Here is a 13815-nt window from a genome sequence, read left to right on the forward strand (position 1 = left end):
GAACATGTGGTGCCGAAGGGGAGAACTTCCCATTCATATATGTTAGGTGGTTCTTCTCGTTTCAGATCTCGCCATAAGAACCTGAGGAGAGGCCTGTCCTCCGGAAGCAGCCGGACCTGATGGAACATGCCACGAATGTCGCTGCTAACGGCCACTGCATGTTCCCGGAACCTCAGTAACACAGCCAGCAAAGAGGGGCCCAGAGTCGGTCCAGGTAGCAGCAGCTGATTAAGATTCGTCCCTCGGAACTCGAATGAGCAATTAAAGACAACTCTGTTCTTTCCATTGTGAGTAACCATATGGTGTGGGATATACCAGCTAGTGGGTGTCTCTTCCTCACCCGATTCCAACTTCTTGATATACCCAGCTGCTACCAGTGTCTGAATCTCAGCATTGTATGCTGCTGCTCTCGTTGTGTCTTTCAGTAATCTCTTCTCTGTGGCTTGTAGGAGAGGGAGGACTGCTTCTTTTGGTGCGTTAAGGTGGGGCATGTTCTGAACACGTAAGAGTGGTGTAGCATATCTCTGAATGCCTCCTACATTCACTCTTGTTGTTCTGGTTTCAAGAATGGCGAGGGCCTCTTTATCCTGGCGTGAGCGGGTACAGGTCTTCTCACTTCGCCAGGGCAGTACATCCATTTGCCACAGCTGTTCAACATGACTGTATATGTCTGCTATAGGTGACAGGGAAGATGAGAACAGACACTGCTGCTCTGACAGATAATGTTTCATCCCCTGTGCTGGGCCTTGGAGAGTCCATCCTAAGCGTGTTTTCACGGCTGCAGGGCCTCCAGGTGGTCCTAGCCGTACTGGTTCTATTGGTGTGATCAGGTGGGGATGATCTGAACCGATCAACAGCACAGGAGGCACACGGTGTAAGGACTGTAAGGGTAAGTCTCTTAGGTGCTTATATTTCTCTTGGAGGGCTTCCACTGGATGTGTATGTTCAGCTAATCCTAGCCGTTTTGCAGTGAATGCTTGGTTGATGTGGAAGACTCGATGTGGGTCAGACGTAGAGGAGATGGTGAAAGAAACCATGGCACCATGGAGAATCTGCAAGTCTTGTCTGACTGTCCGTAAAGGCAAATCCTCCGGGACTCCTTTCAGACCTATCTGTTTAGCTGCTGAGTGTAAAAGGATGGTACGTTCCGACCCATCATCTAATATGGCATAAGCATCCATCGATCTGTCTCCATTTCTCAGCACAACTTTACTGACTTTGAGCAAAACCTTTCGCCCCTCTAATGGCCTGTCGATATATAGCACTTCCTCTGAGTCTTTGGGGTATGGCGTACTACTACACTCTGGCTTAGCTCCTACTTGTTCTCTGTCATCGGTAGCTCTGTCATTAATATCATGCAGCGCAAGTAAGTGTCGTCTGTTACATGTCTTACAACGCATCTTAAGGTTGCATTCTGCAGCACGATGGTCACGGCCACAACGCCAGCAGCCATTTTTGGCTTTAATCCAAGTCCGCCTTTGAGCGGTGCTGATCATCTTGAAATTAGCACAGTTATTCAATGAATGTTTACTGTTATCACAGTAAGGGCAGTACTTCTTAGTTGTAGCTTCTGAGGACGCTGATGGGACGGTCTCCCTTTTAGGTGTATCTGCCAAGCTCATCAGTATTGTTGAGCGACCCATTGTGGCTTTACGGGGTTTAGTCTGCCCCTTTTGCTTTGGTTCTTTCTCCTGTTTTGTGCTGCCGCTGAACCTAGTGTTATCTTCTTGCACCTGGAGCTCATACTCTAACCAGTCAGCAAGATCCAGGAGAGTTGGTATGGGCACGCTGTGCGGATGAATGTAGCGACGAAAGTTGGAGCGAAGGTCATGTGGTAACTTTCCCAGTAGGCGAGAAATGTGTGAGCCGCACTCTAATTCGACTCTGCCCTTTCTGCCCAGCTGCTCCAACATGCTGACCAAGGAGCGTACACGAAGAGCAAACATCCTGAAGGCTCTAGGGTCACCACTTGCAACGTTTGAGCCATCCATCAGTTCAGCTATCCTCTGTAAAGCCAGCTGGTGAGGCTGACCATATTGCAGTTTAAGAGCAGCCATAGTGTCAGTGAATGGATGATTTGAACTATTGTAGGAATCAGCAACCAATAATGCTTCTTCTGTCTTCAAATGATCGACCAGGATCTGATATTTAAATCTCTCTGATGCATCGGGAGGAAGGAGATTGCTTAAAGCAATTTTCAGACGATTGTATTCTCTGGGATTTGGATAACTCATATCAGGAATTGTGGGTGTTGGCCCTCTGTAGTACTGCTCCTGTCCACCTACTGGGCTTAGCGTTCAGTGACGTGAGTGATGGTGTTTGCTCCTTGATGAGTCATCATACTGGCATGACTGAGAAGCATGACGTCTGTGTGAGGGTGACTGGTGTTGATATTCAGAATCGTCACTATCAGATGAACTGGTGTAGTACTTCCTATAACTGTGACGTGAATAACTATCTTCTCTCGGTTGAAACACTGAATAACATTGTGGGGGTGGTAGCTGAGACTCTGCTGTGGTTGTCATTGGTGACCTCTGTGTGGTCATCTGTAACTGCTCAACCAGTGCTCCCAAATGTTCTACTTGTTTACGAAGTTGGGTATCAGAAGTGTTGTGATGACTGAGGGTCTCCAGTTTCATCTGACTGCGCTCGTTCTGACAGCGCAGTGCAACATTCTGTTGCCTTAACTCTCTCAGCTCGTTAAGCAGTGCTTCTTTCTCTCCTGGTAATGCATGTTTATCACTCCAGTGAGAGTCTCTCTCAGGGGGCCACGTCTCTTTAACGGCCCACTGTGAGTTGACAAAATCGTCTTGACTTATGGGGGAGGCTGAACGTTCACCACCCACTGCACCCTCTTCTCCTATTCTATGCTTTACGAGCGACTGATCAGTCTTATGTAATCCGGAAAGATCATAGTCATGCAGGTATGCTGGGAGGGATGACTTCCTCCTGACACGCTTACCATGCTGTTCTTCTGAGGGTTTGGACATCCTTGTCAGTGGTGAGATGTATCCGGCTCGAAGGACCATGAAAAACAGAGATGGTTGACTTTGGCCTCTCTTGGACTTGGGTTTAAAGCACAGCCCACCACTGAAGTGACTATTAGATCACAACTTTATTCCACATATCGGAGGTGTGGTTATGTTCATGGATGCACACCAGAAGGGGGGTAAACTTGGTAATACATTCCGACTAACTGGAACTCCGAACACAGTGCTATTTAGCCCCTCACACGGTGGCTAATGTGACACACTCTGAGAACTGGAACATACCACTCGCGGGGGGAGAAACAAGAGGGGAGGAAATGGAATAGTCCAAGTGACATTACCCTTTTAACAACTCCCTTTAGCTGAATAAAGTTAGCGTCATGCTTATTTGCAGCTGTCACAGTTAGTTATAAACTGTTTAGTGTTGGTTTATTACAACTGAGGTCCTATTTTCATTATTTGTCATAGTTTCTATTGTATTGATTGTAACACTGTACACCTCAAATTGCTTGCTGAGACATTTGAACACTGTAAGGTCTGACAGGAAATATGAGCATTCAGATGATCTTACAGGTTTATCCCTTTGGAGTGTATGTCCCAAAATAATTGGCTGAAATCATCTTTGCAGACAGGAGCACTCAGGTGAAAGAACGTGTTAGTTACACTGTAATGATTTAATGAAAGAAGTGTAGGGACCTGCTGGAAATCCTGCTCCTCTGCCAGGCTGTACTCCACATCACAGGCTTCCCCCGCTGCACACATCCCGAAAAGAGCGGCTTTCAACCACACCAGCTGATCAGGTTCTGGCTTTACTGTCTGAACTGATATGAGCCACCCAGAGTGTGGTGTTGGTTGTCTGGCTCTTCTCTGCTTCACAAAGTGTGAACTGGTTCTTTTCCTTCTTGCCGTGAAAGTTTTTTTTTTTTTAGGCAGGACTGGACTTCTGGAAGCTGCAGTCAGATTGACAGATTGTGGGATGTGTTCAAGATCCACAGCAGCAGGATTAAAAATATGTGTTTATTATGCTCAGTGTCCGTTCTGGGGGTCTTCTTTCTCGGTACATTCCTCTTACACTCTATAATTACACTATTATTATTTTTACTAATACTATTATATCCTATTTTGTTTATGTCACGTGCACGGCCAGCACCTCCCCCACGTGTCGGCAGCCGATCCAGGCGACTTGACACGCCCAGCACAGCTGATTTCCGTCTGCCCGGTTCCACTTAAACCGGGTGCTGGCGTGTTCTCGTTGCCAGATCGTTGTATGCTCCACACCGAACAGATCCTGGCTCCTGCTTCCTGCTCAAGCATCTTGATCAGCGCGTTCTCAGCTCGTCGTGAGTACCACGTCCCCCCTGTCTTTCCACCGGCTCTACGCTGCGTCACCTCGGCGTCCTTCTCAGCTCTCTTGGCCATCTGCTCTTCTGCTGCCACGTCCTCTCAGCCTCGACCAGCCCACTGACACCACCGCCACCGATCTCTGAACGGTTCCCATCTCTCCGGTGCTTCGAGCCCGAGTGTCGCATCTTGGGCCCTCCTGCCTCCGGGCGTAACAGTTTAGGAATTAGATATTAAGATGTTTTTTAATAAAAATGATTTTGTTGTTATTATTTTGAAAACATTAAACCAAAGGTACTTTTGCGGTTGGGCTTGTGGTTATGACTGAGAAACATCACAAATTGTCTTCCAAACCTGAGCTTTACACTGAATGTGTGAATGCATTATTTACCACTTCTGATGCACTACAGCTGGCGCTGAACGCAACATATAAGGCCACACCCCCATGCGCGTTTTCCATTGGCTACTAATGTTTGTGTCCAATCAGAATCCTGCCAGTGCGCATGTTACACTGCCACGACAGACTTCTTAAAGGTGACATAGAAAAAGTGACCCGATCAACTTTGAAGATGTGCATAAAAGATAATTTGATCGAGTCTGAAGTTCAGACTCTGAACAGTGACATGCAAGTTTTATATAGATCCACTGTATATAACTTTTCTTTGTGAGCAGAAACAATACAAACAGAAGATAAAACAAATGCAAATAAAAAAAACTAAACACAGGGATCATAAAAGACTGGGGGATAAGATGGGATGATGAACATATTACACAATCATAAACACTTTGCTATAAAAGATGATTAAAGGGATTTCAAGGACACTATGAATGTGGTCTGTCTGACCTCAATAGCATTCAGCAGTGTGGGCCTTTAACAGCAAAGGTCAATGATTACTTTTGGTTACATGTGGAGACCTGGGAATAATCAACAGAGTCTCATCCACTGATCCGAGGATGTCCGGCACAGAGGGAGTTAATAAATACAGCAGTCTATCATTTACACTCATTATTTTGTTGTGCCTTATCTGTGCATTAACTGCAAACCTCAGTTGATGCAGCCTTTCACTGTTGACCACTGCCTGAACAGATGAACAGTTCAGTAGCTTCCTTGTGTTTCTGAAATGCAAATAAATTCACCTCTTGATGAGAGCACACACACAAATGATTCACTGAATGGAATATCAACATTCAGATACAGCAATCAGTTTAGTCTGTTTTTTATCTGCATACTGTTTGAGTCTCAAAGCGATCTATTGCTAGCAACGTTAGCACTGTAGTGTTAGTACAGTGCCACCAGGAGTTTTGGAGGGGTAAATACTGTACCAACCAACGCCGAATGGAAAGTGCACCCTTGTTTTGCTGCAATAGTGTGATTATGCCTATAGCAGTTACATTCTGTACCTGTTGGTGAAGAGAGCTCTGACTGATACAGCATTAGCCGCACAGTAGCCCAGGCAGGAAAAATAAATGCACGTGTGTCCTTATGTAAATCTGTAGGGGAACAACCTGATTTTGGAGATTTTCTTTAGTTGAAAGAAGCAAGGCTGGATAGCATTCTTCACATTAACATTAAAACAGAGGGTTGCACATAAATGGCTTAATATCTGTTTATTTTTAAAGAAATCAAGCTTACAATGTGTAACAATCCCTTGACAACCACTGGAGACAAGAACCATATCAACAACTTTTGACACTCAAAGGAAGCTTGAGCCTGCTGAAGAATCACCAAAAGCCTAAGAATTCTTCTACTGGTCAGTCTCAAATGTGTGTGATTCAGAGGTCTGCCTCCAGTATGACCTCCTCCCAGTAGTCCTTGAAAAAAGACACATTGGCATTGTTCTGGCAGAACTCACATAGCCCGGGCCAAACCTCAGGGTCAACGTAGGTGTAGAAGATCAGGTAACCTGGGAGACTTGGCAGCAAAGCTTCAAGCTGAGCCAGAAACACAGCGCAGACTGAAGCCAAACTGTGGCCAAAGATGTTAATATGTAGATGCAGGGCATCATGGCGGTAGGGGACGGCATATGGTGTGGTGCACAGGCTGATAGCAGAGGGTTCCAGCTCATGATCGGCAATCCATGTCAACCCCCTGCGGCGCAGGACCTCCAGGTTGGCCTGCACTGGCTTCAGAGGCTCCCAGTCATTGATGATGGTTTTGTTGGGCAGCAAATTGGAAACCACATGGTCTGACAAGATTAGCATCTCGGCCTGCTGCTGGTCCAGAATGACCAGGCTGTGGGAGGAGGAGTTAGTCTGGCAGGGAAGTCTGGACTGAAGCTCAGCAACAAAGGGGCCAAGGTCAGTCACCTCACAGCACAGAGATAAGATGGCCTGCAGAGGGCGACACAGTGAAGACCAGGAGCTCAGGTCTGAGGTGGAAGTAAGTCTGGTTTACTTATTCTTTGATAAGATATTGATTGATTTTATTTTTAGCCTACTCCTAACCATTAAGACTACATTATGTTTTTGTTTATCCACTTGGGGCAGTGCAGCATATTGTCACCTTTTCAGAGTGCTGCAGAGGTACAGAGCTGTTTTTGCTCCTAAGCTGCTGAATGATCCAGTGTGCTTACCATTTCCTGTCCCCAGAGTGTACCGTGTGGACAGACAGTTGTCTTCACAGTGTGACTCACCTCTTTTGCTATGATTCTGTACTTAGCCAGAGTCTGTGGTGAAGGCTGATTCCCACGGGCCAGCCTGACAGCAGAGACTTCTGGGTAATGGTGGCGGACATAGTCAGTCACGTGTTTCTGGATGGCGCTGGCGATGCCGCGGTGTCTCAAATCAGGTGCCACCCTGAGACCCTGAAGCACAACTGTCTGACCACCGTCCACCAGCAGTGCAGACTCCAGCGCCACCTACATGTCACACACAGGAGCGCCACCTACAGGTCACACACAGGTGAACTTTGACACTCTGGACTTTGTGGGTTTTTGTAGCAATGTCTTCAGTCCTCACCACTCTGTTGTTCATCCTAGCGATGAAGACGACGCGTCCAGGCTCCTGCAGCCAGCAGTGGAACATGGGAGCCATGTAGTCCAACCCATCGAAGGCATCGCTGCTGCAGATGTTCAGGACCTGCATTGTACATAGACAGCTGTCAGCACAGCAGCTGTTTATTGGAACCTCTATAAAGACTGATATGCACACTGGAAAACAAGACAGTACATAACAAGGAGCATGCAGGCAGCATCCCTGTGATTGACTACTGTTGTATTCTCTTTGTTTGTGCAGTCAGTGGCTTGTGGTGCAGACAGACCCTTGTGGATTCATACAGTCACCAGGACGTGGGAACCATGAACTGGCCTTAGGAGCAAAGGCTAAAGCTAACACAAATAGCATATGAAACAGCTAACATACTAACTGCACAACTTGGTCTCAACCTTTGCTGTGATGATGTTCTCATTTCTGCAAACTAACACTGATACAAAAAAATGTTGACAACTCTGAATGTGCTTCACTGCTAGAGAATAAAGTTACTATAGATGGATAAAAGTGACGGCTTCCAGCAGTTGTTGATTGAACATAATGATCTATCTACCTTATATTTGTCTTGTTATTTGCAGCTGTCTCAGTTAGTTATAAACTGTTTAGTGTTGGTTTATTACAACTGAGGTCCTATTTTCATTATTTGTCATAGTTTCCATCAATTATTGTAACACTGTACACCTCAAATTGCTTGCTGAGACCAGAGCACAGCTGAAAAAATGTGTTAGTTACACTGTAATGATTTAATGAAAGAAGTGTAGGGACCTGCTGGAAATCCTGCTCCTCTGCCAGGCTGTACTCCACATCACAGGCTTCCCCCGCTGCACACATCCCGAAAAGAGCGGCTTTCAACCACACCAGCTGATCAGGTTCTGGCTTTACTGTCTGAACTGATATGAGCCACCCAGAGTGTGGTGTTGGTTGTCTGGCTCTTCTCTGCTTCACAAAGTATGAACTGGTCCTTTTCTTTCTTGCCGTGAAAGTTTTTGTTTGTTTGTTTTTGAGGAAGAGACAGATCTGAATAGAAAAAAAAGGGGGAAAACTGAGCTGCGTTCAAGATCCACAACACAGCAGTGTTTGAAATGGCTGTTTAAAATAGCTGCTCACCATCCACTCGGGGGGTTTAGCTGCTCTCTGCTCAGAAGAAGCACACAGACAAAAACACAAGTAGGAGCTGGTGTCAGGACATGTTTGAGACTTCAGTTAGGGGTGTAATAATCAGAATGATAAATATCTGTGATTTGTGCCACATTAACAGTGCTGTGTACTTTCTTGTAGTCGGTTTCTAGCTTGCAATTGTGGCATACATACATTCAGGTCATGGAGCGACATGTACTGTAAATGTTTGCCTCTGATAAACGGTTTGCTTAAAAAACTGCATAAACCAAACCACATTTCCAGTAGAGCAGATTCTTCTTAAACAGGCTGACCAAATGCCTGTTTGAAACAAACACTGTGGAAGTGAATGCAGCTCATTTGTTGTCCGATCACTAAATATGTGAAATAAATGTAAATTAACATTCCCTTATTGATAACTTATTAAATATGAACTGATCACTGAAACCCAGAGGTCATTTATTAATATAACAGGAACTCCTGATGCATCTGGCAGTACCTCATGCATTAAACCATCATGCATTAGTTAAACACTAAAATACGTGATTTGTACCTTCCACGCTTTTGCTTTTAAATCATAGGTTAAAGCATTGTATTTCTGTTTACAGCTGCAGAAAACACATTCCTCATGCCATGTTCTGTGCAAATACGTTTTCTTTGCATTGATTTAGCCCGTTTGACTCTGAAATGGAGTGACGTCCAAGTATAAAGTAGCAGAAACTGAAATACTCAAGTTAAAGTATATATACTTCAAAACTGTAGCCTAGTTCAGTACTTTCAGAATCTACTCGCGAGTGTTGGGATCTAACGCTAAGCTATAGAGAAGCGAGGAAGAGGCGCAGCAGACAAACAGCAGAGGGCAGAGAAACACCAGCGCAACGTCTTCTCGGAAGGACACGGAGACGAGGACGCTGCAGAAGAAGAAGAAGCGGAGGAGTTGGAAGAGGAGGAAGAGGACTGGTTTCAGGCTTTGGACTGGACTCCTGCGGGCTTCAGAAGCAGCGTGTCGCGGTGTGTCCTGCGGTCCGTGAGCCGCTGTGTGATGAAGACCCGGAGGCTCTGACCCGGACCAGCCTGGCTTCTCTCACAGTGAGTCTGCACATGAGGTGTGCGGGTTGTTTGTGGTGGTCCGACGGATCCAGGTTCAGGCCCTTTAATACACTGTTACTAACAGGCCTCACACGGTCCTGGAGCGTCATTACAAGTTTGTGGATTTCAAAGCACAGCTCAAGATTCACCAGTGTCTTTAACACAGGGGCGGAAGAAGTACTGAGACCTGTGTGTGAAGTCAGACAGACAGTACCAGAGTAATCCATTACTCAAAGGCAGCTGGCTACTGTTTACATAAAGTCTGTTAAAAGTCACAGCTGTCGGTAGACTCGTTATTATTTGTTATTTACAGCTGAAGGCAGGTTTGGGCCAAATTCACCGTCAGCTGATGTCTGATGTGAAAAGAAGTAAATAAAGCCCCTTAGAAAATAGGCATCAAATGTTAATGCGCTGTTACTGTTTATTTAATTAACTTGTATAAAGTGGAAACCATTCACCAGTGAGGGGGGCATGCAGGCAGCCTGCTGGGTCAGTACTCAGTGACCCCCCCCACTGATGCCACAGCTTGAAAACTCTTCCTGGATTGCAGCTCCTTGTTCTGCACGGAGCAGGCTGCTGCCCTGTGAACACACACACACAAAGTCTTTTTTGGGAGCTTTCATGGTTTATTAGACAGCTGATAGTAGGCACCCAGACCTGAAGCTGGGAGATCTCATTTCATCCAACGTGTGACTGCAGGGTTTTTGTTTTTGTACCCAGGTTGCTGTGTGAGCTGAGAAATAAAGTTTGGAAGCCTAGATATCAAACTGGAAACACGTTTAGCAGCTTCTCAGGTTTCTCAGGTCAGACTGGCCCTATCAGAGGCTGGGGTGTGTGTGGTGTGTGTGTCTTAACTACCAGGATATCCTCCTCCAGTGTTGCATCATGTGGTTGTTATGATGATTCAGACAGACTCTTTATTCTGCTATTTGCTTTGTGTCGTGTTTTCTCTCTGTTACTTTAGTTTCATGTGTTTGCTATTATTGCAGATCTCTCTCTCTCTCTCTCTCTCTCTCTCTCTCACACTCACTCACACACACACACACACACACACACACACCTCACCTTTATACTTCTCCTACTTGTGAGAAACCTAAACCTGATTCTGTCGTTAACCTTAAATCTACATTTGAAGAGGTTCATTTACCCAGAAGACAACAAACACACAATATGTGGTATCTCAGTTATTTTGATTAGTTGATCAACATGAAACTAACGTGCAACTATTTTCGTCTTCTCCAGTGGAGGCTTTGCTGCCTTTTGTTGTTGTACAGTGGATGTGTTTGGGCTGTGGAGAGGTTGTTGAACCAAACAAGCCCCGCTAAGGCCTCCGCTCTGGTTTACAGAGTATTTATTATTACCGATGGCTAAATGAAGACGTATCAGATGTGAGAGTAGTGGTTTGTTGCAGCCCGACACACTGGAGGTGAAGAGATGCTGTTTGTGCCGCTCACAGCCTTGAATCATGACGTGAACACTCATGCATGCGGCTCTGGGAGGGTGCGCTTCTGCTGTGTTCGCAGTGAATGGGGGCTGGGAGAGACATGTTAATGATTTGTGAGCGTTCATGTGTTATTACAAAGATAGTTGCATTGACAAAATAACACCATGTCCATCATTTCTCTGACACACATTCCTGTTACTGGATCATCCAGTTTGTACAGGGACAGTTTGACCCACCAGCCCTTCTTCTTCTCTGTCAGTGTGCTTGGTGAACAGTGTTACTCTGGTTAAATGTGTTTTTAGGTGATGGATGCAGAGAGCGGGGAGCTGTTTCTCGGCGGTGATGGCGTGGTGGCGGCCGACAGCTGGCAGCTCGACCAGCTCGTCTTTAGCAGTTCAGAGAAACCCCTGCAGGATTGGGTGGTGGAGCCCGACTGCGTGAGTTACCTAGCTGTGTGTGGTCAGTGGTGCAGGGGAGTTGCGTGCAATTTTTATTCTAAAGCTTTAGCATGTTAAAAATGTTTAACCTTGGTTATTTTGTGCACAGAATTGGTCACACTGTATGAGAGTGATTAAAGTAAAAACACTGGCTGGTGCACAAATGTCAGCACCATTTAAAAACCTGACTCTGTCTCAGACGCTGAACGACAGCGAGTCAGAGGACGTCCTCCACGGTGTCGACCCAAACGAGGTGTTTCCCAGCGCGCCGCCGGCAGACCCCTCATCAGAGAGTGACAGCGGCATCTCTGAGGATCCTGTCGTTGAGAGTCCTGTCACCATGGTGACCGCAGCGACCACTCAGCCGACCCCGGCCACTGTCTACCGGGTGGTTTATGACATCAGCGGGCTGGGAGGTATGAACACGGATCCTGGACAAGAAAACGTCATTTCCATTGAGCTTGGTGAGCGTCTCTGTTGTTCTGTTTTCATAGTTGCTCTGGAGTTGGCCCACACAGGCGTCTGGTGACTTATTCTCACAGAAAGTTACTGATTCAAATCATAAATTTGTCAGTTTTTGAGAAATGTGGCTTTTGTTATATCAAAATAAGGCGTTTTGGTATTGTATGGCACTAACACAGACACAGACGGTGATAAATATAAGAAAACCCCAGACTGACAGTGTAAACCCAACCAGCAGGGTCCCTGATCAATCAGCTGATCATTGTCCTGATGATCTGATTGATCTGTTTATTCCCAGAATGTCAGACACTGGGAAAAAGTCCCACTGTGACTTTCCAAAGCCAAAGGTGGTGCCTTCACACATCTTGTTGTGTCCAACCAGCAGATCCACACTCAGACTCAGCTGATTCTCATGACAAAGAAAAGCATCAGCTCCTCACATTAAAGAAGGTGGAACCAGAACATGTTGGTGACTGTTGCTTCTAAATAGTTGACAGTCAATTTTCTACCAGTGAACTGACTCATGGCTGCAGCTCTAGGTCACTGAATGGCTTCATGAGGACGACACAGTGGGTTGGACACAGTGAGATGATCTGGTTTGGAAGGAGGATGTTTCCTCCCTCTGACAGAGGAGACCTGACGCTGGTCTGGAGACACAGCCCTGACTGGGCCCAGCTGGGCTCTGGGTGGTGGTTTGGCCTGTCAGCTGTCACCCATGTTTTAGTAGCTATTCACAACAACACCTTGTCTGAGTTGGTGTCAGAGAGAGGAGAAATAACTATGTAGATCAGTTGTTATTTACTTTATTTGTCAGTTCTACGTGTTATCGTAATGTTTCCATTACTTCCTGTCCTGTGCAGATGAGTGGAGCTCTCAGGTGCTGTTTTCAGACTCGTGCATCGTTAATGAGCTGCCACTGGTTTCTGCAGCTCGCCTCGATGGCGGTGTGGACGCCATCGATCCTCCCAGCCCTGATGCTGATCTGGTGAGACTTCAGAAATATCAGGAAGATATTTTGTTTGTGTGACAGTCAGAGTTGAGGACTGACTCTTCTGCTGTTGCAGCTGTACCCAGAGCTCCATCTGACTGAGGAGGAACAGAAGCTGCTGACTCAGGAAGGAATCTCTCTGCCCAGCAACCTTCCTCTCACCAAGGTCAGACTGATGAAACCCTGAGAAGACCTTAAACCTCCCCACTTGGAGTTTTAAAACGTTTCTGGCACTAGTTGAATCATCTCATGAAGCTGCTTCGTCCATGAAAAGTTTCCCTGCATAACAAGTGACACAGAAGCAGCAATTCATTGGTGCTGAGTTTGATTATAGATCAACAGTGATGTTGGTTTTGAGTTAACATTTATTTGATTTGATTTGATTTGATTTGATTTATTCTTTCAAACATGTAGAAACAAATGATATCAACACACACATAATTTACACAAATCCAACCAATGCTAATCCAAAATCAGTTTGCTTACACCTAGTACATGTTTGAATGGAGTAGGAAGAAGTCAGACTTATCCAGTCCTACCCCATGACATCATCTTATACAAAAAATTTCATGCATCATTGGCTGCAAGCAGTATCTCAACATAGGTAATTCACTTCTTCACCAGACAAGTAATACACAGAAAATTTAAAACAGAGTGTTTCATTCATGCATTCTTGATTAAATCTCTTATTCTTGCATATATCTTGAATGACACATACTTCTATATTTATATTTAAACTCCTCCATTCTAGTACTGTTTTTTATGCCCACACTTAAATTATTCCATAGTTTTACACCACTTATGGAAATACAGAATCTTTTTTTGGTTGTACGTATAGCATGAACTTTTAGATTTAAGTGACCCCTTAAGTTATATCCCCCTTCCCTTTCATCAAATAACTTTTGGATTCCACCAGGTAATAAGTCGTTCCTGGCTTTATACATAAACACAGCAGTCTTATAT

General features: G+C 45.4%; 3 protein-coding genes across 5 annotated transcripts in view; 1 reads left to right on the forward strand and 2 right to left on the reverse strand.

Moving 5' to 3' along the window:
• The window catches only part of LOC109970098 (histidine N-acetyltransferase-like), an 11709-nt gene extending 5491 nt beyond the window's left edge, over positions 1 to 6218 (reverse strand). The window contains exons 1-2 of one of the 3 annotated variants that reach the window (XM_020617435.1): positions 4627 to 6218; positions 3684 to 4531 (exon numbers count right to left, since the gene is read on the reverse strand). In XM_020617435.1, the coding sequence (XP_020473091.1) occupies positions 3684 to 3749 (66 nt within the window). In that variant the 5' untranslated portion in view covers positions 3750 to 4531; positions 4627 to 6218. Of the gene's footprint in view, positions 1 to 2962 lie in introns of all 3 variants that reach the window. The other 2 variants (XM_020617434.1, XM_020617436.1) reach the window with 2 other exon arrangements.
• Positions 6102 to 8314, reverse strand: LOC109970076 (histidine N-acetyltransferase-like). The gene is made up of 4 exons (XM_020617397.1): positions 8082 to 8314; positions 7287 to 7406; positions 6962 to 7186; positions 6102 to 6659 (listed from the first exon to the last, which is right to left on the reverse strand). Exons 1-4 carry the CDS (start codon positions 8145 to 8147, stop codon positions 6102 to 6104), a joined length of 969 nt encoding a protein of 322 aa, XP_020473053.1. The 5' UTR covers positions 8148 to 8314.
• An 866-nt stretch (positions 8315 to 9180) lies between these two features.
• The window catches only part of creb3l4 (cAMP responsive element binding protein 3-like 4), a 9606-nt gene continuing 4971 nt past the window's right edge, over positions 9181 to 13815 (forward strand). Inside the window, exons 1-5 of the mRNA XM_020617452.1 lie at positions 9181 to 9521; positions 11268 to 11402; positions 11602 to 11866; positions 12725 to 12849; positions 12929 to 13018. Of these exons, the coding sequence (XP_020473108.1) occupies positions 11271 to 11402; positions 11602 to 11866; positions 12725 to 12849; positions 12929 to 13018 (612 nt within the window). The 5' untranslated portion in view covers positions 9181 to 9521; positions 11268 to 11270. The remainder of the gene's footprint in view (positions 9522 to 11267; positions 11403 to 11601; positions 11867 to 12724; positions 12850 to 12928; positions 13019 to 13815) is intronic.

Source organism: Monopterus albus, unplaced genomic scaffold (assembly GCF_001952655.1).
Source record: "Monopterus albus unplaced genomic scaffold, M_albus_1.0 scaffold189.1, whole genome shotgun sequence".
NCBI classification, from domain to species: Eukaryota; Metazoa; Chordata; class Actinopteri; order Synbranchiformes; family Synbranchidae; genus Monopterus; species Monopterus albus.